The sequence below is a fragment of the Toxorhynchites rutilus genome, chromosome 2 (genome assembly GCF_029784135.1).
Source record: "Toxorhynchites rutilus septentrionalis strain SRP chromosome 2, ASM2978413v1, whole genome shotgun sequence".
Lineage (NCBI taxonomy): Eukaryota > Metazoa > Arthropoda > Insecta > Diptera > Culicidae > Toxorhynchites > Toxorhynchites rutilus.
Genome location: NC_073745.1, coordinates 52,517,839 through 52,545,037, shown reverse-complemented (window position 1 = coordinate 52,545,037; position 27,199 = coordinate 52,517,839). Strand labels below are relative to the sequence as shown.

The 27,199-nt window shown below is 37.8% G+C and overlaps 1 protein-coding gene across 5 annotated transcripts in view; it reads right to left on the bottom strand.

Moving 5' to 3' along the window:
- LOC129765205 (CD151 antigen-like) overlaps nucleotides 1-27,199 on the bottom strand; it is a 183,505-nt gene that overhangs the window by 82,389 nt on the left and 73,917 nt on the right. For all 5 annotated transcript variants that reach the window (XM_055765246.1, XM_055765244.1, XM_055765243.1 and 2 more), the window contains one exon: nucleotides 25,517-26,390. In XM_055765246.1, coding sequence (XP_055621221.1) covers nucleotides 25,517-25,690 — 174 coding nt within the window. In that variant the 5' untranslated portion in view covers nucleotides 25,691-26,390. The remainder of the gene's footprint in view (nucleotides 1-25,516; nucleotides 26,391-27,199) is intronic.

Genomic DNA, 27,199 nt, shown 5'->3' with positions numbered 1-27,199 from the left:
TCAGCGAATATCGATTCTCTGGTATGATTCAATCGGTGAATCGATTCCTACGCCGTTTAGAAAATCGCTTCGTCAAGATCGATCTTTTTCCAAAGATCCCCCAATCGTAGTCAATAAACTTTTCCATCAGAGGTTATAGATCCAGCCTGCATTTTGCCATTGTTGGCCGTGTTCTTCTTCATCGGAGCATTCTGTACGAAAATTTCTACAATTAGTAATTTTGTTGTATAAACCCAAAGGTATCTTTCAGGAAACCGGACGTTGCTTCCGATTTTCGGAAAGGCTTTTGCAACAGGAAAGTGTTATTTTATAACAGTGTGAATCATATTTCGGACAGCATCATATTTTGGACACTTTGTAATAATATCTTGAAATGCTTAATGTCCTGATGATATAACTGTGAAATCAATATCACAATTGATTCTTTAGATTATCCCCTTGGTTTCACTATCAGTTTATATTAGATTTACTTAGTATAACATAGTAGGCAAAAATTTAACAGCACTACTCATTACTGTTTGTTTTTGACATTCACTTAGCGTGAGCAGGTAGAATATAACCGTTTATTAATAGTTCAATTCCTCTTGTGTTTCATCCCTGATCATCATCGTTATCAGTTAACTGTTATTGCTTGGTAAGTGTTTCACAGTTGATTATAAAACATAATGAAGTATATAGTAATTTTTCTTCAAAAAATTATAAAATAGAATATCCGAAATTTGATTCGATTTTTTTTCCTACGATTCATATTTCGGAAATTAAAAATTTGGTGATACTACAATGTATGTTTTCAGGTTTATTATGGATGCGAAGCGTACTACAACAAGGACAAAGTTGAATACGCTTTGGATGCCATTCGAGCAGGATCACCTATCCGTACTGCTGCAACCCAAAATCCAAAATCCTCAAGAAAACCTCAGAATCAGTGTTGGCCAACATGCAAAGCGGATGTGGGCGGAAGGAAGCGGATGGATGAGAGCGCATTTAAGATATATAAATATATACTAGCAATATTGTAACTAATATCAATAAACATCATGTTAATTAATAGTATTAGAATATATATTTTTGAGGGACGAACGAAACAGATGAAAATCAAAACAGGCTCTACTGCGGTTAAGAGGGGACCCTGGTCGGGAAGGTCGAAAAAATCGATTTTTTTTTGCATTTTTGGGGAGCTAATGATAGAAATATTGTGCTAAAACGATTTTTGATATTGGATTTCGTTGGAATGTTATAGTCAAAAGTATGAGATCACCTTAAGGGATATAAGGGATCACCTTAAGGGATATATACGAATTTTTGAACGCGTTTTTCTCGAAACCATGTTTTTTTCAGCATTGATATCTCAGGAATTAATCGACCGATTTAGCTGTTTTGGAATATTTTCGAATTTTCAAAAACCCCTATGTAACGCTTTAGGTGTTGTCCTGAAGTTTCAAAATATTCTTAGGAATTCGTTCTGCGACACGTCATTGCTGATTATTACTGATTATTCGTTCACTCAAAAAATGGAAAAAAACATCTTCAAATATACATTAAACAATAACCAAAATACCCGAACACTTCGTTTTTCTCATGTTTGATCATTTTATTGCATAAGTAATTGTACAGAAATACAAGTTGAGCTTAAAACCACAAGAAACCGTTATGCAAACAGAGTGTCCGAAATTTGAATTCACTCTGTCCGAAATTTGATTTTTTTCATAAATAGTGTCCGAAAATTGATTCTTATCCCCTTCAAAAAACTTTTTTATTCAATAAGTAGAAAGCTTAAACCCTTATTGAACTAATTTAGTAGAAATATCAACCAAACAGTACTTGTGCATAAAGTTTAGATCTGTTTTCTGCATCAAATGTCTTAAGCGTCCGAAATATGATTCAGAACGGTATCCTCGGTACGTGATTGTCATCAATGTCGCCAAATCCTTCTGTCAAGACTATACTCAAAACTTGAGCCCAAAATTATACAGATCAATAGGGGAACCGCGGACGGACGGACAGTGGGGGTATGATGAACAGGTGATTGATTTGTATAGTTGCATTATGAATTTCAAATTTTTGTTAATGCGACCCCTTTCATTCTAGAGTATTTAAACCATCCTATGACAATGAATACTGATCAAAAGTGAAATAGGGACATAAAAACCGAAAATCAAACATGATTCCGCGTGTGGATTTAATTTTTGCGGCTTCGATATTAAGCATTTTGAGTGGTTTAATTACAAAATTAAATTCACTGATGGTTATATTTCGGTTTGTGAGTTGACAGAGAAGCGATATTAGGTATGTACGGAAAAGTAAATTAATTCGTAAGTGCTAAATTTAAATTATTGCACTGGTGGGGTTGAAATGGACAGTCACATCCAAAATCATATCCAATGCATAATGGAAAGTGAAGGGAAGAATATTGAACTCTTTCTTATACTGCTTTTTTTTTATTCTATTTCAGTTACTGGACGCACAAACCAAGGGATTGCTAAGATGGCCGCCTTTTTGTAGCCAGCATAGAAAATCACGAGCATAGAAATCATAACCTAAAATTAAAAATGAAGTGCTCCGCGCGATTCTCTAGCAGTGATTTTAATTGCAAATCGTCAAGAAAGCTTCCGGATGGGTATCCAAACATCGCTTGCCAAAGAAAACTATCCAACTTAATCAAATATTAACATATATGACTCCAAACAGTAAACAATACGTGAGCCCCCATTCCATTCCATTCTTTGTTTTAAAGAGGCTTTATACTTTTCAGTTCATTCACCTCTAAGTGAGCACCCTAAGAGCGAGCCCTGTTTTATGCTGCCTACGCTCAATTTGCATTGGTTGGGATAGGGTTGCCAGATCCCCGGCATAAATACTGAGAGAGAGAGCGAAATTATTCCTCTCGCGAGCGATAAACTTCTACGCTTCGTATATTATTGAGCTGTCCATATTCCCCCACTACATGTCGATTATACCCGTATCGATAAAAATGTTCTACTTTTCAGCTTGTTTTGATTTCAGTAAAAAAAACATGAAAAAACACATTTTTACAAAACATTTGGCCAATAATTTCGAAAACCAGTATATCTTATTATCTCGCTAAGTCCTCAGAAAATTGTACTCTCGTTTATGTTGAATTATTATTTTGTGCACTTTGAAGTGCATTGTAGTTTGTTATATTGTTATTTGTTTTGTAAACTAGTGTTTAGTGTTAAGATAGAATAAGCTGTTTCTTTTTTAGGATTAAGATTGTGTCCTTTGGAGTATTTTATTCTGATGACGCAAAAATAAGCAGGTTTTATGCCCATTTTAGAAAAAGAGCGTAGGTTTCGTCGTCCATTACCAGGCAATGCGGCTTCGTCAGCATTTCGGTGTACAGCTTCCGGGCTCGCGTCTTCCCCACCATGTTTTGCCTTTCGTCGCGGTTAGGAGCCTTCTGAACCTTGTATGTACGCAGGCCCTCCTACTGCTTGGTCCGCTGGACGAATGAACTTGACAAATTCAGCTTATTGGCGACATCCCGGACCGAACTTCTCGGATCACGTCTAAACTGCTTAACTACGCGCTTGTAATCTTTTTCACTGACGGAGCATCCATTTTTGCCGTTCTTCACCTTCCGGTCGATGGTTAGGTTCTCGAAGTATCGTTTTAGTACTCTGCTGACCGTGGATTGGACGATTCCCAGCATCTTACCGATGTCCCGATGTGACAAATCCGGATTCTCGAAATGAGTGCGCAGGATTAATTCACGACGCTCTTTTTCGTTCGACGACATTTTTCCAAATTTACGAAAAATTGACAGTGAAGCATGGCCAACGAGATCTATACACTCTTATCTGATTATAAGCAAAAGCTGAAGATATAATTCCTAAAAATTAAATTTCTACAGCGTTTTTTCCTTGATGCAATTTGATGTGGCACACCCTTTAAACAAAATTGAACTGTAAGAAACTGCTTTTAAGTTTTGGAAAACATGAGTTTCCAAAGATACAATTGAAGTTTTCCTTAACATGTCCGTCTTACTCCCATCACCCCTACAGATTTTCTGGGAAAACTACTGAGATGAAGAGATTTTTTTTAGACCAAAACACAAACTTTATCATGGCGACCCTTGTAGAATTCCTAAAATCTGCCGAACTATCCAGCGCGGCAAATTGAAAAAACTTGCAACGCCAACGGCAAGTTTAAAATGTTGGAAAGTATGTTGGAAAGCAATATCCAATGTACTCAATTACTACATAATATTTATCCTCATGTCGTTTAGCGTTTAGGAGTGTCCCTAATATCAGAATATCACAAAATTATGACCGACATCATTCAATAACAATAATGTTCGTGAAAGGTTGCCAAGAACTTTGGATTCTCTTTCTATTCCATCATCCAAGCTTTAATGGAGTAACTCGCCATATCAGTCTCTGTTTAGAAAGTGACTTAATGTTACTTACAGTAATGTTACTTACAGTGATCTCCATTGTAATCATTGCACAATGGTCCAGGAGATGCATTCAAGTGGAAATTAGCATTTAGAGCTTGACAGTTATTCTCTAGACAAAACCGGCCTTAGACAAAGTTTTTACTCATTATAGAGCGCTCGTTTCTATGTTGTCAAAAATAGGGTGACCAAAATTATCGATGAGTTAAAAACTCTAACTTTCTTATCTTTACAGATAGAGGTAAACATAGTTCGACATTGTTGTAGCCATCAATAACTTTGAGCAGTATTAAGATATTGACATGTTCTGCATCGCAAAATGTTGGTATTGATGAGCTCTAAAAGTCGTACGAAGACCATTTTGATGTAGAATTTGAAATATAAAAGTTAGAGTAAAGAAACCCGTTTTTTATGGTTACCCCAATGCAACTCAGATAGAAGGCGCTAAAAACAACTTTGTGGGAGATATTTATTGTTTAGACAAAAACTGTCTTCGACAAAGTTGTTACATATGATAGAGCGCTCATTGTTATGTTATCAAAAATAGGGTGACCAAAATTGTCGATGAAATAAAAAATCTAACTTTCTTATCTTTATAGATAGTGATAAACATAGTTTAACAATGTTGTAGCCCCAGTTATTTTAAACAACTTTGCAGAACAAAGCTTTTTACTATCTTTTAAAATAATCGATTTTTTCTAAGTTGCATTAGGGTGACCGTGAACAAACGTGTTTTTTTTTGCTTTAACTTTTATATTTCAAATTCTACATCAAAACTGTCTTCGTATGACTTTTAGAGCTTATCGATATCAACATTTTGCGATACAGAACTTGTCTATATCTTAATCGTACTCAATGTTATTGATAGTTTTTTTACCCAAAAACTCATGATTTCAATGTTAATTTACTCAAACAAAAAAATAACATAGTTTTGAAAATCACACATCATGTAGAGTGAAATGTGCTCTTTCAAATACCGCCAATAAACTTTGTTTATGTTTGCCCCAGAAATAATGACAAACAAATGAAAAGAGCATGTTTTTTATGAAGAAATATCAATAACATTGAGTAAAGTTGAGATATTGACAAGTTCTGCACCGAAAAATGTTTGTATTAGTAAGCTCTAAAAGTCTTTCGAAGACAGTTTGCATGTAAAATTTGAAACATAAAAGTTAGAGCAAAAAAAAACAGGTTTTTTCATGATGACCCTAACGTAACATAGAAAAAAGGCGCTATATCGATTATTTCAAGAGATAGAGAAAAACTTTGTTCTACAAAGATGTCTCAAATAATTGGAGCTACAAAATTGTCGAACTATGTTTACCTCTATCTTTAAAGATAAGAAAGTTAGATTTTTTATTTCATCGAAAATTTTGGTCACCCTATTTTTGATAACATAAAAGCGAGCGCTCTATCATGAGTAACAAATTTGTGGAAGACAGTTTATGTCTAGAGAATAACTGTCGAGCTCTAAATGCTAATTTCCACTCAAATGCATCTCCAGGACCATTGTGCATTGTAATAAGTTTGATCATAACCTAGTGGGTTCATGCCGAATGATTTTTTCTCCATGATCGAAATATATTGGAAGATTGTGATATAAAATTTGTCTTGATTTATTTGATGACTGTGTAATATTTTTCGCTGCTACGTCGCATATTCTTTGGTCATCAGAAATTCTAACGAGATTTCAAAGCGGACAAAATCAACAACATGTTTAAAACATGAATACAGTCGTCTCAACTATCCATCAATTTCAATTTTTCATCCCAAAAGTGACCCTCTAATGAAGCTATGCCGTGCGGAGTCCATTCATTCCGAATGAATGTGCCAAATTTCGTTTCATCACAATTCAGCACTAGATAAGCGTCGGATGGTTTTGCGAAATTTATTCGAGTGATGTTTTTCACTTCATGGTGACGACAACCCACGCTTGCCTATTGCCACGCTGCACACGCCCATAAAGATCAATGACGAAGGTCGAGACCCGGGACAGACGGCGTTTTCATTTTCATTACCGTCACCGGGATTGACCATTGTAGATACGTGGTAACCGACCAGCAGCGGCAGGATAAACAGACAATATGGGAGATAAAATATTTCCACGGTCACATCATACATACACACACATACACAGGCACATACGCCTGACAAATTCAATTAAAGTATGCCAGAACGGAAACCAGCTGGAAGCTTCCAGCGGGCGAAATTAGATTTCAAGACATTCCAGGTGCTGACTTTCATCCAATAAATAAGTGATGCTCAATGAATGATTTCGGTTTTCGGGGAAGTGGGAGTTTGAAATTGGATTAGGTGTGAACAGTTCACCGATAGTTCGGATTCGGTTTTTTTTTGCGCCCGCCCTGAAAGGAAGCTATCAATTTCGTATTGTACGAGTTGAGACATACGAGGCTCCACAGTCAGGGTAGGTGGGAACGGTGGGAACGGATCGAAACGTGCCACAAATAGTTAAATCCAATTTCAATTCCCTGCCCCCTAGGGGGGAGGGCTGGAGTGGACTACTGCTGATGTGCAGGTAGCATCGCTCTGTCATGAAGAATCCTGCATTGTTGATTGCGAAGCACAGAGCAGATCAATTAAGAGCTCCATTCTTCGACTGGAGCCAAATCCATTTATTTTTACGGTGCGGTATGACTTTGGGGTTTCTTTCTTCGCTCGCTGCGAACTCACAAAACCACCGGCCGAAAGTGTGGAAAAGCAATGAAGCAATAACAAATATGGAAGTGGAGAGAAGATAAATAATAGTTTTAGAAGCTCACGATTTTTTTTGCTAGTCACACTTCTCCACCCACACCGAAGAACTACGTTTTACTGCCGTCCGACGGGGGTAAACACTTCGTTTCGAGTTAACAATCTGGCCGGAAAACGGATTTATGTGAAGTGGTTGAGAGATCACACACGACGGACCATTTTTTTTTTGTTATTCAGGGTTTGGCATTTTATACAGCAATTTTTCGGAACGACCATTCTCTGTTTGTCACAGAAATTATTATTGCCGCGTGTTGCTTCTTTTTGATCGGGGCCAAAAAGCAAATCAAATTGCAATCAAAACCATTATAGCCACACACAGAAATATCTCGCTCCCATATTATGATATGACTAATACGAATAAATAAACACTTAGAGGAGCGTTATGAATATTTATTATCTTCATCTCACAGTCAACTCTGCTTGCCTTCACACTGTTGCACTGCTGTTGGGAAACTTCTCAACAATAACAACAAAAAACGACGCAACAGCAGCATCCTCACAACGGCAGTTCCAGTTAATCCTCGAAATGCCACCCCTTCACCGCTCACACTGCTCTGTCGTTCTTCTGCCCCTAAACAGATCCGCACGGATTTGCGCATTGTATTTGTCGTCTTCATGAGAGACCGAACGAAGAAGTGTTTATTTTTTCATTCCGTTCATTCCGTCCTCCACCCGAAATGTACGAAGATTCCTCTGAAAAGTGATTGTTCATAATTCTAATCCACAAGGGACAGAAGCTTTCCTCGCACCGTAGCAAAAAAGAACGAGACACTGAAAGGTCGTAATCAAATAATGTTGGCGTTTCTGGGCGCTCCGGATAAATAGTCTCTTTTCCCACGCACAGAGAAGTGTTTTCTAGGTGCCTAAGCTCATCATTAAGGGGATTTTCCACCTAAACGGCAGGGCCAACCGATGAAAGACCGGCAAATGAGACACTCATTTCACCTTTTCCCAAACACGCTTATGAACCGGGATGACTGGAAGGAAGCTTATCATCGTTTCCCCGGTATGGGAGAAAGATTGTTGTTGTATGCGCCCCATCAAACCAAATCCGACATTGTATTGCCCAATTTTCGCGTCGCAAACCCAATAATGAGCGGCTTTCGTCGCACAGGTGCGGGTGTGTGTGTGGGGGCGGCAATCTTCTTCAATCTTCCCCAGTCATAGTCGGCGCGAGACAAAGCTGGATCGAATATTCAAGCCCACAATATTTACGATTTTTCGATGAGATACTTTGATCCCTCTCCCACACGTGCCACAATAGCCTCCAAGAGCCAATAAATGGTGAAAAGTTGACGTAGGAAATCCGTTGCTTGTCTCATTTGGCTCGTCGGTGGTTTGTGGGGATTAGAGGAAGTGGAACAATATGTAGGTCGGATGAGGCGGAGCGATTGGTATCGAAGGTGTCGAAAAATTTGTGCGAACGTTGAATGAGTCTATGACGGAATGGAATCTTATGGAGAAGTTTTTATATGATCAAAATTATTGTATCTTTTCAATTCATTTCCCTATTTTAAACTATTTCTATTTTAATAAGTTTGAACAATTAACCTACAATTTTCCTGAATTCAGGATAGTAATTAGTGTATCATCAAGCTGACAAATCTTTCAAAGCATAACGCTATAGCTCCGTGATAGGATCTTCTTCAGTCTCTTTTAGATTGTGCCCATCCATTTTGCTAACTATTTAAAGTTTAGACAACATACCTAGACGCATTTCATCGTTTACTTATCTGAATTCAATTAACAGCTACGGCATATCTTTTGATGGCATCTGCAATGTGCGCTTATGAAATTGTACAGCACTTCGTCAACTCCCACAGGTTTGGGCTGACCATCAACTCTTCGAGATCTCCGTTGCTGAACCAAATCTTGTTATTATTGAAAGTCAAAGGGAAATTCCAGTTGACCAAGAGAACACCCCTAACGAACTGCCGACCTCATTGCAAACATAGGAAAGCATAACCTCTCACAACTCCAGGAGCTGAAAAAATAGAGTTAAATATTCTGTCTAAGATTCTATTCTCCGACTTACTCCGACTACTTTTCCTCGAGTTGGAAGATGGCAATGATCATATTAATCCAGAAACCTGGGAAGGATCCTTAGCTTACTAGCTATTATCCCATTTGATTACTTTCGGTTATTTCTTTTGAAAACTTTATCCCTCCTCGGATGCTCACTGTTGTTGAGAAGAACAACGTCTCTCAACAGTGTTTGCCTATTGTTCCTTTCACTGAATAATTCGCTTTCGTTTGTTTAAATGTGATCTGACAGAAATCATTGCTTTTACGTGCTAAAAATCATGACACAAAAGAGAACGGTTCGGTTCGCTTTATTCTCGAATAAAAAACGATACAAAGTCGACAACTAAACCGCTTAGGAAATTCACACGCTCGATAGTTGCAGCGCGATCGTTATTTTTTTTTCTTTCAGAGAGCATTGCGTGACTAATGCGCCACTCTGTATATAGGCTAGTTGATCACACTACTGCGGGACTAGTTGGGCATACGAATAGCACCGTTGTAGAAATTGCTCGTTTGAGAGCAACGCATATAAAATTTTCAGGTATGCCCCGCATTTTAATTACGCAAGCTATAAACAAATATAGAAAGCATATGTTTTACTGCTAAGCCCAGTGTATTTGAAACGGGACAACCTGACGCCATCTACCGTACAAACCACTTGCAATATAATTGTCATATTTATTTTTTTTGCTGTAAAATTTTCATTAAATATAATAAACGCTGACATTGAATACTAGAACTCACAATAATGCATCGAGTAATGTAGCATACCGGGAGGTTATTTTAATATACTTTGGGGCGAACGGTACAAATGTCATCAAAACAAATGCAAGCAAGAAACCGGCTTTGCGCTGCAGGGATGCCAGGTGAGAAAATGTTTTCAAATGTTTTCATCATAATATCGAAGGAAAGTTCTTCACACAAAAACGGAACTGTGATAACTATATTTGTTTATTTCAGCTTTGAAGTTTTGGTTGTAACTCAAACCATATGCATGAAACTAATTGTTGAAAAGGTATGTAACCGAAGTGGTCGTTTGAAAGATCTAGGTTAATCTATTGTGTAGCATAGCTCCAAAATAATAGAAATGCCATGACACAATCATTCGAATTTTCTAGCGCAAATGAACTTATGGCTTCTAGTGACAAAATGTATTCAGACCGCTTCGTTCGCTGAGACTAAAGCCCCACTTTTTTGTCGATGTTGTCTGGAAAAGATTGCCTGACTAATTTCCAATAACGATGAGAATTTGAACTTTTCATTAATTTGTTTTTTTTTTACTTGACTACATTATATTTGTTAACTGTTTGTGTTTTGATTTAATTAATTTATTTATAATAAAGGAAACTTCTAATGGAAAAACGCTTGCTCAAAAAGAACATGCCTATTATTGACAAACTTACCCCGTGTGGGGAAAGGGTAAAAGATAAGCTTCATTGTGGTACATAACATTCTAACGCAAAACTTCGTACTACAAAGGTAAAGTCCAGTGGAGGCGATCTGGCGTAGTGGTAACATCCATACCTCTCACGCAGAGATCACGAGTTCAATTCTCACTCCCGACATTCTTCTAAAAATGGAAGTAAAAGTGACAAACCAGTCGAAATATGTTGAAAGTCACTATAATACTATAATAGGAAAAAAAAAGTTGAAATCAAATTTATTCAAAAAAAAAAAAAAGCACCAGAAAATCTGTTCTTTACGACAAAAATCTGTAATCTGTACAGTGCAGAATTTGTACGGCAAAACTCGTACCTTTCCAGATAAATCTGTACATGTGGCAACACTGGTCCAACATATCATGCAATGGTACCGAGTCGCATGTGAGCAGATACTAATGACCGTAAAGTATGGGTGGGTGCCACATGACAATCTAACGTTAGGGAAAACGCATGTTATGTTGCGTATTTTCTCATAGACGTCGTATACACCCATACCTCGCTTTACGGCCGCTCTTTATACGGCATATTATTGAATAAGCTTGGAACCGATCCGATAGAGTTTGTATGAATTTGTATTGGAATAATGGATTCGTTAAACGGCTTCTTTCTTAGCGGCCCAGGAACGTATCTAGGCCGTAATGCGAGGTATGGGTGTAGTCTCATTCACATACACCACTAACGAAAACGTAGACAATGACAAATCCGAAGTCCGAGAATTAAGTGACCGATCGGAAGAAGTCACCTAATATTTCTGAAAAATGCATTTTTATAATTTTGTGATTTTTATAACTTATTTGGAAAAAAATCTGACTCAAAAACCTTAAAATTTTGGTCAGAGAATTCAATGTTTGAATATTAACGTTATGTTTGTGATATTGTTGAGTTTTCCATTCAAAAATATTAAAACATATTTGCACTGAAAAAAAAATTGAATTACAATAAACTTACGCGGTTTTTGATGTGGGACTAAGTCTTACCGGAGTATATGGGGGATAAAATGAAAACCTAAACACAGAACATGCAGGAAAAAAAATAAAGATTCCGAATGCTTACAACTCGAACATTTCTTGCTGGATCGGAAAGATGTTTGCATCAATTGACAGGGAATATTTCTACGCTTCAATGGAAGTTCATAAAATGTTATTTTTCATTAGATAATCAATTGAATAACTGTAAAATGTTAAGCGTTGTCTAAATGCCCTAACTGCCTCCTTTTGATTGGCCTGATCTACGATTTCCCTAACACAGCCATCAAAACCAAGGAGCCTTGGGGAAATCGGCATTGTAAATACATGAAAGTATTGGGACTTTTGTTCTCACCGAAATGAGTTTCCTAACACAGACTTCAAAATCAAGCAGCGTTGGAGAGATCGGCATTGCAAATACATGAAAGTCGGGGGTATTTTTGTTTCGACTGACGACTGTGTTTCCCTAACAAAGACTTGAAATACATGGAGCTTAAGGAAATTGGCATTGCAAATACATGCAAATTGGGGGCATTTTTGTTCCGATTGAAATGTGTTTCCCTAACACAGACTTAAAATCCATGGAGCGTGGGGAAATCGGCATTGCAAATACACGACAGTCGGGGGTATTTTTGTTCCGGCTGAAATGTGTTTCCCCAACACAGACTTCAGAACCAAGGTGTCTGAGGAAATTGGCATTGCAAATTCGTGCAAGTTGGGGGCCTTTTTGTTTCGACTGGAATGTGTTTGCCTAACACAGACTTCAAAACTAAGATGTCTGGGGAAATCGGCTCAGCAAATAAATGCAAACTACGAGTATTTTTGCACTCGCTTGCCATTGTGCAAGTGCCTGAAGTTCATCAAATCAAGCAAATTCGCGATTCGAGAAATACGTACACTTGAGAGATGCAAACTTCAGAAGGAAACGTAAAATAAAATAATCGTTTGATAATTCTTCCGTTCACATATTTTTTTTTCTAGGCACCATACCAAACGTAAAAGGACTGTTATTAAATTTACTTGTAACGAAGAACATAACCTATCACAATGCATGAATTGACCTTATATGGAATTATACAATATTTTTACTCACAAAGCATATATTGATTTCAATTGAATTCGGGAATTGTTTCATTCTATCAAAAATTCAATCAATACAAACGAATGATTGCTACACCAAGGTAGTCCCACGTCAACTTTGCGGTTATATCATATATATATAACCCACTAATTTTTTTTCTACGCATTTTTATTTTACGCGGTTTTTGGAATTTACGTGGTTTATTTTTACGCAAATTTCGGAATTTTTGCGGTTTTTTTCACGCGGATTTCAGAATCAACCGCGTAAAAATTCAATATGTTAATTGATGTGACTTTTCACGAAATAAGTTTGTTCTACACTTGTTTTTTTTTGTGTAAATTGATGCAATCGCGAGAGTTTACATACAAAAGAAAACATGGAAAAGTCGTTGTTAGAAAAACTTTTTCTCTTCAGGGAGAAAAAAGCTTTTTCTCTCCATCCATCCGATCTATGGTTCATTCATATTGTTGCTGCAGGGGCACATTCACTGACGGCCCTATCTGCAACTAGAAGCACGTTTACCAACAACGCCAAGCAGATACATACTGTCAAACTCCAATGAACAATAGAAGGTTTAACAAGTGCTCAGAAGAGAAGAACTTGTGTTATTGAATTTATTGAATTACCCTTTGATTACTATTATACATAATTTGTTTTCACACAAAAAGCAAGTACACTCAGATTTCTACACCAAAAGAGACTGCACTAACTAGCAGATCAGAAAAATAAATTATGTCACCACGGATTTAAAGGGTGTGTCACATCAAATTGCATCACGGAAAAAACGCTGTAGAAATTCGCCCAGTAGACCGATCCTTTTGAAAATTTTAGACAGTAAAATAAAAACTATTAAACAACTTTTGGCATTTTCTTTTTATTCATACTTCGAGCCCAAGCCCTTCCTCTTTACCCCGTCCATAAGGTTCTGTACAACGTCAGGTTGTAGTTTTTTTTGAACAGAAATCCATTTCCTCTTGAAGTCAGCCTCCGATTTGACAACTTTTGGGTTCTTCCGGAGGGCCTGCTTCATAATCGCCTAATATTTCTTTTATTGGGCGAAGCTCCGTCGCGTTGGGCGGGTTCATTTCCTTTGGCACGAAGGTGACCCCGTTGGCTTCGTACCACTCCAACACGTCCTTTGAATAGTGGCACGAAGTGAGATCCGGCCAGAAGATGGTCGGGCCCTCGTGCTGCTTCAATAGTGGTAGTAAGCGCTTCTGTAGGCACTCCTTAAGGTAAACCTGCCCGTTTACCGTGCCGGTCTTCACGAAGAGGGCGCTCCGCTTTCCGCAAGAACAGATCGCTTGCCACACCATGTACTTTTTGGCAAACTTGGATAGTTTCTGCTTGCGAATCTCCTCCGGAACGCTGAATTTGTCCTCTGCGGAGAAGAACAACAGGCCCGGCAGCTGACGAAAGTCCGCTTTGACGTAGGTTTCGTCGTCCATTACCAGGCAATGCGGCTTCGTCAGCATTTCGGTGTACAGCTTCCGGGCTCGCGTCTTCCCCACCATGTTTTGCCTTTCGTCGCGGTTAGGAGCCTTCTGAACCTTGTATGTACGCAGGCCCTCCCGCTGCTTGGTCCGTTGGACGAATGAACTTGACAAATTCAGCTTATTGGCGACATCCCGGACCGAACTTCTCGGATCACGTCTAAACTGCTTAACTACGCGCTTGTAATCTTTTTCACTGACGGAGCATCCATTTTTGCCATTCTTCACCTTCCGGTCGATGGTTAGGTTCTCGAAGTATCGTTTTAGTACTCTGCTGACCGTGGATTGGACGATTCCCAGCATCTTACTGATGTCCCGATGTGACAACTCCGGATTCTCGAAATGAGTGCACAGGATTAATTCACGACGCTCTTTTTCGTTCGACGACATTTTTCCAAATTTGCGAAAAATTGACAGTGAAGCATGGCCAACGTGATCTATACACTCTTATCTGATTATAAGCGAAAGCTGAAGATATAATTCCTAAAAATTAAATTTCTACAGCGTTTTTTCCGTGATGCAATTTGATGTGACACACCCTTTATGCTTGAAGTAAATTATATTTTTTAATTACCCAGCGAATCACTGTTACCGTTAGGGTTATATTCAACGCGTGTCCATTGTATAAGATATACAGTCACACTGTAATGTATGTGTTATTCTTATTCCAATTTTTGTAAAACTAATTCAAGTATTTTTAGCTTGAAACTGATTATCAAATAAATCACGGCTATCGGAAGAACAGTGTGTGTTTTCCTCACTTACACGAACACATACGATTTATTTTTCAGAGTTCAAAAAACCTGTTTGAGGAAATTTAATTTTAATTTTTATAATATTTCTAATCTGAGCGTAAATTTTGTATTTTGTGTTAATATTTATTCTTCTATCAAACGAGAACCAAAACAATTTCCTACGCTACTTCTTTGACCAACATTCGGTAGATCTAAACTTTAGCGGTTTTTGGTTATTTTCGTAAAAATTTAAGAGAAAACTTTGGCCTTTTGGAAAAGTACTCTAAGTTTTATAAAGGATTCAAGTATGAAAAGTTGTTTAAATTACCAATGTCTTTACACCCACAACGTTTCACTACAATCTGAGATGGTGCTGCCAACTTAGAAATTCAAATTAGAATAGTTAACCAGAAACTTCAGCCTAGAGAGAGGGCATTTTGGACACCCTCGCCACCTTGAAACCGTTGTGTGTTAATTATGTCATGAGCCTTTGCTAGGCTTTTTTTTCTCAGGGTCGGCTATCAAACTCGAGATGTCTAGTTGACCTTGTTTTGACACATGCAAGAGACCACGGATGATTATAGGAGAGTTCTTTTTAGAAGCATAGAACTTTAAATGAATTGAGGTGTACTACATACTTCTATTCGAATAACAGAGTCAGGGGGATTATATTTTTTTAAAATAATTTCATTAATCATTAACTGTATAAGGCCGTTTCATGCTTTTAAGACTAAAATAAGAGAACAATCGATATAAATATTACTGTCACGAATGGAACGAGATTGGTGCGTGATTGGTTTATACAGTATCGGGACCATAAATACCGTTCACAATTTTAGCTGCTTGGCTTGCATGTTCATCTTTATCAAAGAAAAACTTTGGAAAATACCGAGTTGGAGGTGGCATGAAATTTATTGAAACTGTCAAAAGTGTTTGTGAAAGTCGAAATTTCCTCAATATGAAACCTGTATTCTACCTGGAAAACTAAACTACAGATAAATTAAAAGTAACCGAAATAAAACGCCTTTAACCTTTTCGTTCCACCAGTGAGACCATGACATTTTACTAACTCGGCGCCTTTTTAGAAAGACCTGGAAAACGAACAACATAGTTCATTCTCAAACGCCAACTTATCCAATATTAAATACCGCATGGTAGAATTACATAGTAGCAATGCCAACACACAAAACCCGGTCATTGGTTACTCTGTAACATGTTTGTTTAAGTAAGGTGGGCTTATTGAGGTTAAATCTCTCGTTTAATACACTTGTTCTGATGATCGGCTACTGTACTGATTGTACCGTTTAGTGCTCGGTCGAACGAACCGGTGCCATTTTTACTGCTTCATGCCCTCGGCCCAATTCTCTCATCTCCGTTCTGATGTGGAGTTTTTGCTTCCACCCGAAACGAGATCTCCACACCGCAAAGCGTTGCAAGTGGAGCCAAACGGGATGACAACGACGACTGATGACAGTTAATTGTCCTGTCTCTCCACATAAGTTTGTCCCCACAATTTTCCGTGATTAAATGGCGACATCGGTGATGGAAAGGCAGCCACTCATTAGGCGATGACACCGGGGAAGATAGAATAACACTGCTGTCTGCTCGAACACGTCTTCTTGTCTCGCCAAATACTCCGCGATAGCGACACCGGGTACTACTGGCCCTCCCCCGCACCATTCGCTGATTCGCTCGCTATGTTTTATGACATCGCGCGCGATGCAAGTGATTCATTCATAACGTTTATTAGCGTAAATTAAATATTTATGAATTGGCAGCATTATAGTTGGTTGCTTCGACAATCTGTCTGTCCCGCATATCCATATTGATGTCCACGGGTGTCTGACAACATATGTAGCGGAACGGTACGGGGCTCTGGCGAACACGCGCGTGTGCACGCATTCACCATTCCTTTTTCGGTGCTAAGAACGACAATCGACGAGACTTGGGATCAATTCTCCCGCAGACTGGCAGCAGTGATTAATTCCAGCGCAATTCAATGATGGATGAGTGTGAGTTTGTGTCCTGCCTTTTTATTACACAATTTGTGTGATTGCTGCAAGGCGCAAGCGACTCGACTTCATCTGATTCTTTAGATTTGAGATCAACCAATGAAATTAAAGTTTTTTCCTAATAGTCTTTCTTTTTTTTTATTGATTCTAGAATTCATTGGAAAAAATTTAGAATGTTCATCTGAATTTCACTCAGGGATTGACAGGGGTGAACCGTGAAAGTGATCGCTTTCAAACGTGTTTTTAGAGCTTCGTGGCTTCCTTGAAACCAATGATGGATGTTTCATTTTAATGAATTGTGTGTCTACTGTTAACTCTAACACGGCGTTAGAGGTAGGGCTCCGAATATTCCGTAGTTTCCTTGCACATAGAAATGTAAAGTCTGCTTCATTTAATATTGGAACAAATTCTTTTGCTCATTGTGGCGCTCCTAGTGGACGGATTTGGAAACTTTTTTCACCCACGTGTCGGGAAATTCATTACCTTTCACCATGTATTTATGTCATAACACCAAACGATAGCATTTTGTAAACAACCGCCATGGAAGCCGAACGGAGAGATAAAATTGTGCACAGTTTTCTTGAAAATCCATTGTTGTCGGCATCTAAGCTAGCTAAACAGCTTAAAATGCCCAGAAATACCGTATGGCGTGTTATCAAGCAGTACAAGGAAACATTGACGACGGCTCGGAAGCCGCATTCGAAGCGTCGGAGTGGAACTGTCGACCGGCAACTGCGTGGGAAAGTCATCAAGGCCGTCAAGAGGAATCCCAATCTTTCAGACCGCGATTTGGCCAATAAGTTCCAGGCCGCTCACAGTACGGTGCGACGAATTCGTCTCCGGGAAGGAATAAGGTCATTCCGAGCCAGCAAACAGCCAAATCGGACGCTGAAGCAGAACAATGTGGCCAGAATCCGTGCTCGAAAGCTGTACGACCAAGTGCTGACCAAGTTCGAAGGATGTATTCTGATGGACGATGAGACCTACGTGAAGGCGGACTTTGGGCAAATCCCAGGTCAAAAATTTTATTTGGCGACGGCTCGGGGGGATGTACCTGCAAAATTTAAGTTCGTGTTTGCGGATAAATTCGCCCGCAAGTACATGATTTGGCAGGGGATATGCAGTTGTGGACAGAAAATCAAAGTCTTTCTCACTGACAAGACAATGACATCAGAAGTCTACAAAAAAGAGTGCCTACAGAAACGGATTCTGCCGTTCATTCGTGCCCACGACCGTCCAGTAATGTTTTGGCCGGACCTCGCAAGCTGCCATTACAGCAAAACGGTTATGGAATGGTACGCAACGAACGGGGTCAGCGTAATACCGAAGGACCTCAACCCCCCAAACTGCCCCCAGTTCCGGCCGATAGAGAAATACTGGGCAATCACGAAGCGGAGGCTTAAGGCAAAGGGAAAACTTGTTAGGAACATGACTCAAATGAAGAACTGGTGGAATCAAATCGCCAAAACGGTGGACGAAAAGGGTGTGCGCCGCCTAATGTGCCGTATTACGGGAAAAGTACGAGAATTTCTTCGAAACAGCAATGAATAATTTTTTTAATTTTTGCTACAAATGTAGCATTTGCTACACAAATGCTGCATTTGTATGAAAAACAAATTATGAATTCGTTAATAAATGACTGAACTACACGCAATTGTTTGTGTTCCAATATTAAATGAAGCAGACTTTAGTTTAAAAATGTTTTTTTTCTTTATTGCAAATCTTTCTGGCAAATGACGTTTGATTTTTAATAATCAAATTAAATTGATGCCAAACAAAACTGTATTCGGAAATGTTTTGCGGCAACTGCAAATATCATGTTGCTACATCACATGGAATACATGTTTGATACAGAAACTATAATAAAATGAAGACAGCTCAAATCGGACTATTCCTTTCTCGAGTTTTGCGCCTACCAACGAATTTGGCGATTTATTTTTATTTATATAGTCGGAAGATATAGCAATGTGTTTTTCACCTGAAAAGCCATTTCCACTTTCGAATAAATATCAATTTCGTGAGCGCAAACATCAAATAGAATAAAAACGCCTTTCAAGATGTAATTAAACCACCTCTTCCTCCCCCTTTGAGAGGAGGAAGGTATGTCAAACCATCAAAGCAACATTTCTTGTACCCAAAAACCGTCACATGCAAAGTTTGGCTACATTTGCTTAATTATTTCTCGAGTTATGCAAAAAATTTTTTGTATGGCGTACGTGAGAAAATCTTTGTTTTTTATATACAGCCATTCCATGCTATATAGTGGTTCTCAGATTTTCGTGAAAAGTTGTAGTTTTGTTCTTTATCGCAAAACATTAGACTCGTATTCTTTTATTTTTTCAGTAGGGTGACCATCATTTCCATTTTAGGCTGATCCAAAAAATCAACTTTTTCCACTTTTTTCCAAAAATGACTTTTTTCAAAAATTCTTAACTTTTGAATTACTACACCGAATGATCGTCATATCAAATTAAAGCCAATCACCTGGTCTTTTTTGAAAAAATACTGTAAATGCAGAAAATTTTAATTCTGCTCTCGTTATTTTTTTATTGTATTCGTTTTTTATTGTTTGCATAGTCTCGGGACCAAAGACGCTATATTTTTTTATATTTTTTTCTTGAAAGCTGAGGGGTTTTCACATAACATATGTCGAAACCAGAGAGGCGTTTTTTTCGTTTTTGAGTTATGATTTTTCAAAGTTAACCGATGGTCCGAAAAATCATTTCCCCCATTTTTTTCACTACAAAAAATCATAACTTTTGGTCTACTGGACCGATTCAGATGATCGACATATGAAATTAAAGCCAATGAGCTAGTCTTGTTTTAAAAAATATTACACTCTGAATAAAAAAGGATTTTGTTTTCGTAATTATTGATTATATATGTTTTTTATGGCTTACATCGTTTCGGGACCACGGGCGCCATATTTTTTTATATTTTTTCCTGAAAGATGAGGTTTTTTCACATAATATATCCAAAGACCAGAGAGGTGTTGTTTTTCCTTTTTAAGTTATGATTTTTCAAAGCTAACATGTTTTCGGTTTTCGTTCAATATTTCGATGCGACTAGACCGGATGTATGTGACATCCAGTCATTTTTGGAAAAATAGGGAAGAAAGATTTTTTGAACCATTGGTTAACTTTGAAAAATCATAACTCAAAAACGAAAAAAAACGCTTCCCTGGTTTCGAGATATGTTATTTGAAAAATCCTCAGCTTTTCAGGAAAAATATAAAACAATATAGCGCCTTTGGTCTCGAGACCATGAAAACTAAAAAAAAAAAAACAAATGCAATCAATAATAACGAATACATAATTCAAATTTTCTGCAACTGTAGTATTTTTCCAAAAAAGACCAGTTGATTGGCTTTAATTTAATATGTCGAACTTCTGAATTGGTCCAGTTCGCAAAAATGCGAAAAAATGAATTTTTCGGACCACCCTAAAATGGAAATGGTCACCCTAGCAAAAAATACTGTTCTAATAATTTGCGATAAAGTACAAAACTACCACTTATGACGAAAATCTGAGAACCACTATATTTTTTATTTTTTTACATTTTTTTTTTATCTGTATTATAGTGATTTTCAACTCATTTGGCTGGTTCGTCACTTTTTACTTCCATTTTTGGAAGAATGTTGGGAGTGAGAATTGAACTCGTGACCTTTAGCGTGAGAGGCATGGATGTTACCACTACGCCAGATCGCCTCCACGACCCACCACTATATCGGTTTGGCATGGAATGGTTGTATGAAGATACGTTTTTGAGAGGAATGAATTTCAATTTTCAAATAACTAATTATTAATTATTCTTACATTTCATTTTTTGTTCAGAATTTGGTATATTATAGTATTATAGGTTTTAAGTAGTAAATTTGAAGGGAAAAAAATTAAATTTAAACGAAAAATTCTTGAAATTGAGTCATTGAAATGACTTGAAATTCGTCATTTATGATTTTTTTTTTCTGAATTTCTAGAGTATCCTGCGAATATATATATTTTTTTAATATTGAGACATTTTGTTTTTTTCTTAATTTTTATAACCAGTTGTACTATGATTATCATTTCAATGTGCTCGATTGTTCTTTTAATTGTTCAGGATTATTCAGTATTGCGAGTGCTCCGTCAAATGGCTTTCAATATTGCTCCCCTGAGAAAAAGATCTGAAATCCTGAAAATCGGAAATCAGAAAATCGTAGCTTAAAATTCAGATGTCTGATTAAAATATGATGTTTAACCAAGTTGATGGTAAACAAACGAACTATTTAGAAAAAATAACATTTTAAATACACTGTAAAAAAAATACTCAGAAATTTTATTTAATACTAGCTGATCCGGCAAACCTCGTCCCGCCTAAAATATGTTTTTCGTTATCAATACCTTCAAACATCCACGTTTTCTTACTAAGCGCAAGTTCATGAGTCCAACCGCGGAACTGTTCATTGATTGATCTTCTAATCGGCCCCGTTGAATTTACCTTTTACTATAAAATTCCTAGTATTTCTACCAAAACTCATTATTATAATATCAGATTATATTCAGACACAATTCTCGTTCAAGACTTTTCAACCACTTGCAAAAAACATGTTTCTCCGTTACATGGAATAAATGTTTTATACATAAAATATGATAGAATAAAGACAGCCCTAAATCGGACAATTCCTTTCTCGAGTTATGCTCTTCGGCGATCCTTTTTTATTGGTATAGATAGAAGAAGATATAGGAGTGCGTTTCATCACATTAAAATCCATTTCCAGTTTCGAACAAAGATCAATTTCGCTAGCGCAAACAGCAAATGGACTAACAGCACTTGTCACTATGTAATTGTAGAACATATGAGAATTTAATTTTCCGAATTTTCCATTTTTCCTTCATAGTTTTCCGAAAATTTTCAATTGTCATGTTTGATTGGAATATTTTTGGTTGAAATATGTGTATTTTGTATTTTTATGGGACCCCCTCTCCATTCCAGAGGAGGGTGGGGTGTCATACTATCATAAAAACATTTCTCATACCCAAAAACCCTCACATCCCAAATTTGGATCCATTCGCTTGATTAGCTCTCGAGTTATGTAGAAGTTTGTGTTTGTGTGCCCCCTGTAATTTGTGTTTCATCTGCATAGCAGCACCCCTTAGAGAGGCGGGTGGAGAGTCAAACTACCATAGAAAAATTTATTGCACCCTAAAACCTCAATATGCCTATTTCGGTTTCATTTGCTTGATTAATTTTCTTGTAAAGCAGAAATTTGTGTTTCATTTGTATGGCAGCCTTTTTTAAGAGAGGGGGGGAGGAGTATCTAACCACCGTAAAAACATTTATTGCACCCTAAAACCTCGACATGCCAAATTTGGTTTCATTTGCTTGATTGATTCTCGAGTAATGCAGAAATTTGTGTTTCATTCGTATGGCAGCCCCCCTTTAGAGAGGGAGGTGGAGATTCTAACCATCATAGTAACATTTCTTGCATCCTAAAACCTCAATATGCCTAATTCAGTTTCATTTGCTTGATTAATTTTCGTGTAATGCAGAAATTTGTGTTTCATTCGTATGCCAGCCCCCCCTTAGAGAGGGGGATGGAGAGTCTAACCATCATAGTAACATTTACTGCACCCTAAAACCTCAATATGCCTAATTCGGTTTCATTTGCTTGATTAATTTTCGTGTAATGTAGAAATTTGTGTTTCATTTGAATGGCAGCCCTCCCTAAGAGAGAGGGGAGGAGTATCTAACCACCGTTAAAACATTTATTGCACCCTATAACCTCCAAATGCCAAATTTGGTTTCATTTGCTTGATTAATTCTCGAGTAATGCAGAAATTTGAATTTCATTCGTATGGCAGCCCCCCTTAGAGAGGAGGGTGGAGAGTCTAACCACCATAGAAAAATTTAATGCACCCCAAAACCTCCATATGGCAAATTTCGTTTCATTTGCTTCATTAATTTCCGAGTAATGTAGAAATTTGTGTTTAATTTGTATGGCGGCCCCCCCTTAGAGAGAGGGATGGGTCTCAAACTATCACGAAAACCTTCCCCGGCCCTAAAAACCCCTACATACCAATTTTCATGTTAATCGGATCAGTAATTTCCGAGTACATAAGAATCAGACAGACAGACGAACAGACAGACAGAAATCCATTTTTATATATATATATATATATATATATATATATATATATATATATATATATATATATATATATATATATATATATACATATATATATATATATATATATATATATATATATATATATATATATATATATATATATATATATATATATATATATATATATAGAAGAAGAAGATAGAAGAAGATTAAAAACTTTTTTATCTCAAAACATCCCTCGCTCGATATTTTTTGTATATTTTTGTTCGAACGGTTAGGAAAACCGTGGGGGCAAATTGGTCATGAGGGGCAAAGTGGTCACCTGCTTGTTTGGTAGTATAACTATTGATTATATATGCCGTGTTGTTAGTCACCTTACGTTTGAAGAATTTAATGACTTTTGAGTCACCCTGTACTTCAGTAGAGCTCTCGCATGCCGAAATACATCTCTCGATAGCCATTCGGCCGTAGTTCTGTGCGCATGGTATCTAAGGAATTTCTCATGAAATTTAGTTTATTCAATCTGATATGTTGGACAAATCATCAGTTTGGATGACTGTTCACATATTCTAGGAGAGGTGAACAGATATTTTGTTTAATCTCAGCGATTAATTAGCATAGAAATTATTTTCATGTTTGGGGGCAAAGCGGTCATAGGTGGATAACAACTTACAATGTTCTGTTTACTAAAGCTGATATACCTCATCACATCCTTTTGTGGCTTTGACCCTGGATAAATATGCCACTCCAACTAAACCAAGTCTCATTATGCGGATTGTTATGTGTGTCGTATTACGTTTTTGTATGCAAGAGAAAATTTAAATTGAGACTCTAGGTGAATAGGCCAAGCTTATTTCATACATGTACCTACTGTAACAAACATGATTTGAACAAAGAAAAAACGAAAATAAAGCATTAATCTATCCCATTTAGCTTGATATGTGCGGGTGACCACTTTACCTCCAAGCAAAAAAAAAGATCGACTTTTCACCTTCTTTTCTAATGATGAAAAGTATACTATTTTGAAATTTTATAGTAAAAGCAGTTTGCTATCTCGAAGAACAATGAGTTGAACTATAATATTCTTCGAAAAGCGGGATTTAAATCGGTATTTGGGCGCTGGAAATGGACATATTCCTTAGGGTGACCACTATGCCCCCACTTCCCCTATGTATACTTTTTCATCTGGATTTTAAGTTACGATTTTTTGGAAGTAAGATCAATGATTTTCAATATGCGCTTTTGAAAAATGAGTCGAGATTAAAATTGATCATATGCCAATAAAAATTGTGGTTTTAGGTATTTTTCATCATAAGTTTCAAAAAATCGGAGAGGGTCGGGTTAGCGGCCGGCTGAATTGGCGTGAATTGCTTTATACTTTTTTTTTATGTGTTCTCTAGTATTGTATTTCAGACATTTTCACCAATATCCCCGTGAAACAGATCATAACGTAATTTGTCCCTCCCACTTCAAATTCACTGAAAAATTTCTGAAGTTTACAGTGCATCAAATAATCTACATTTGAGTGACCATTTGAACAAATTTTATCGAACAAGTGAACGGGTCAAGTGGAAATTATTTGCTAAAGCCACACATCGGCTTCAAGGTTCAAGATTATTAACTTCAGCTGTCAAGCAAGTAATCAAGACAAGCCGGCTGGCTTGAATCTGGAAAATACAAACCCAGTCCTTCCTCGGAACCCATCGCGTTGGTTGGGGCATTCAATGTAGCCGCCACACATTGGACGCAAAATTTCCCAGAAGCTCCCTCATCATAACCCGTCACGGATGGGCTGCTGCCTCACTGAGATTCAATTGGGTGGAAACAGATTCGTCAGCGGTCTTCAAAGGGGGGCCGCAAAAGTGTGTTCACAAACGGCCGTACGCAATCACGTGGTGTGGTATATGTGTTTTTTTCTACAGAATGGATATCATGCACTGAAAAAAAAAATGGAAAGAGGAAGAGGGAGCAAGTCATTGTACGATAACTGATCCTTCCCTTCCTGGGAAACTCAACACAGTGTAACTAAGTGACATTCATGAAGGAGCCTCTCTCTCTCGGCGGTGATGTTTACCCGGGTCCGATAACCACCGCTTGCGAGTACAACAACTTGATACATGTTTGCCGTGAGCTTTAAGCGTCCGACTGTGTCAATATTTAAAAGTGTCGTTTTTTTTCATTGGTTGGAATGCATGGGAGGTGCTCGGTGCAACGTTTCCAGCGCTGAAGGTGTGTGTAATTGCATTACATGTGGGCAATGGAATGCAGCATACCGCTCCGGATGTTTTCATCCCACCCCACGATGAATACGAAGAATATTGGAAAAAAGTGTTGTCTTTTTTACGTTCGGTCTATGAAACTTATTGTTTAGTCAGTAACCGTCTGCTGACACGAGTGAACTTTTTTGAACCGGTAAAGAAACTATATCGATAAACTTAATGAAAAAAATTAACGGCTGATTGTACTTACAAAGAAGATAATGTTGAATATATGAAGCACGTATTTAACGAAATTTATGCTGCAGCAGTCCGAGTCACGAGTTTTGTGCCCCTTTTTGCCATCGTTGTGATTATTGGGGTGGTAGTGACCGCTGCTGGTAGCCGGAACCACCGTTGGCGGCTGTGTTTTCTTCTTTTTCGCCATATTGTGCTGCTTGCAAACTTCACTCTTTTATTTATAAACACTTCCAGAAAATAGCTTCTTCCGCCCAGTTGCACTGCGAACAACAACGAACACCGAACTTTGCACTGCAGAGTTGTTTTATTTATGGCACTGACTCACAACGTGATACTTTGTTTCAGATTCTGTAAAAGTGACGATAAGTTTCTCCTGGAGGCAAGAATTCTCAACTTCCCATGGGGCTGCCAATTTTCCGTCGTGCAGAGCGGCTCCTACTGAAACGTTTTCCATTAAGATGCATTCCGGTGATTCTCAATGCACAGCAGCAGGAGAAGTCAGGTCAATTAGTCGACAAGTCGGGTCGGCTTCTGCCCATCTACGTCATAACTCTGCTGCTTTCCGGGACCCCGAGGGCTGGCTGGCGAACACAATGACATACAACACATCGATGCCGACGAGGTCGCTATTGATTGGACTCACGAAGCATCATTAGCGAGAGACGCATGTCTGGGCATAATTCAATCGTCGGATGGTTACAATGGTGGTGCCCCAGAGCGCAAAAAGGAAGGCTCTTTCAGAACGATATGATGATTGCGGAGTCTGCTCTCTCTCTTCTTAGGGCTTCTTCGGTGAAAGGCCAGCCTGTGACCGAAGCAAATTCCTTCACTGTCACACGGGGACACGTTCTTATGCGCTTTGTTGCTGAGCGGGGGGTGAGGTCAGTCTGGAATATATATGAGAAAGAAAAAAAAAGGAGTGATGACTATTGTCTTCTGGAAAATGGTATTCATCAGTGGGAGAAAGCGTTGGCAATTGATTGGGTAGATTATCATCCTATTAGTTGTTCACGAACCGAGTTTTGTTTCGGTGAGTTTGATGATTTTTGATCCTGAATTTGCAAACTTATGATTCCATCCACACGTGATCAAGAGTTTCATTGATAGTTGATATTCAAATCCATATTCATTCTATTCAGTATGATTGTGTCACATTTACCCGAAACCCATTCACCCGAAAGACAGTTACCCGAAAGACATTCTCCCGAATTCCACTCACCCGAATGTAACAAATACCCGAATGCGACTGCTACCCGAATGTAACATCTACTCGAACTGACACTTACCCGAATGCAACAATTACCCGAATGCAACAATTACCCGAATGCAACAATTACCCGAATGTAACAGTTATCCGAATGTAATATTCACCGAATGCGACAGTTACCCGAATGTAACATCTACCCGAATGCAAGACTTGCCCGAAAGTAGGATATATTCGAATAATACGCAAATTTTATTATTAGGAAGTATTTGCATATTTATTTTTGATCAGTGTTCATATTAGTCTCGTAAGTTCATTTCCATTCAAAAAGTATTTTTCGTGGGTAGTGCAATTTGAAAAATAGTGGTGTTGAATAAAATCATTTTGAAAATAATGAAAAGTGAAAGAATGCAGTTTTATAACATATTATGAAGTCTATCCATTCATATGGATGACGAGCCTGTTTACTCAAAAGAAAGCTGCCAATTTTCG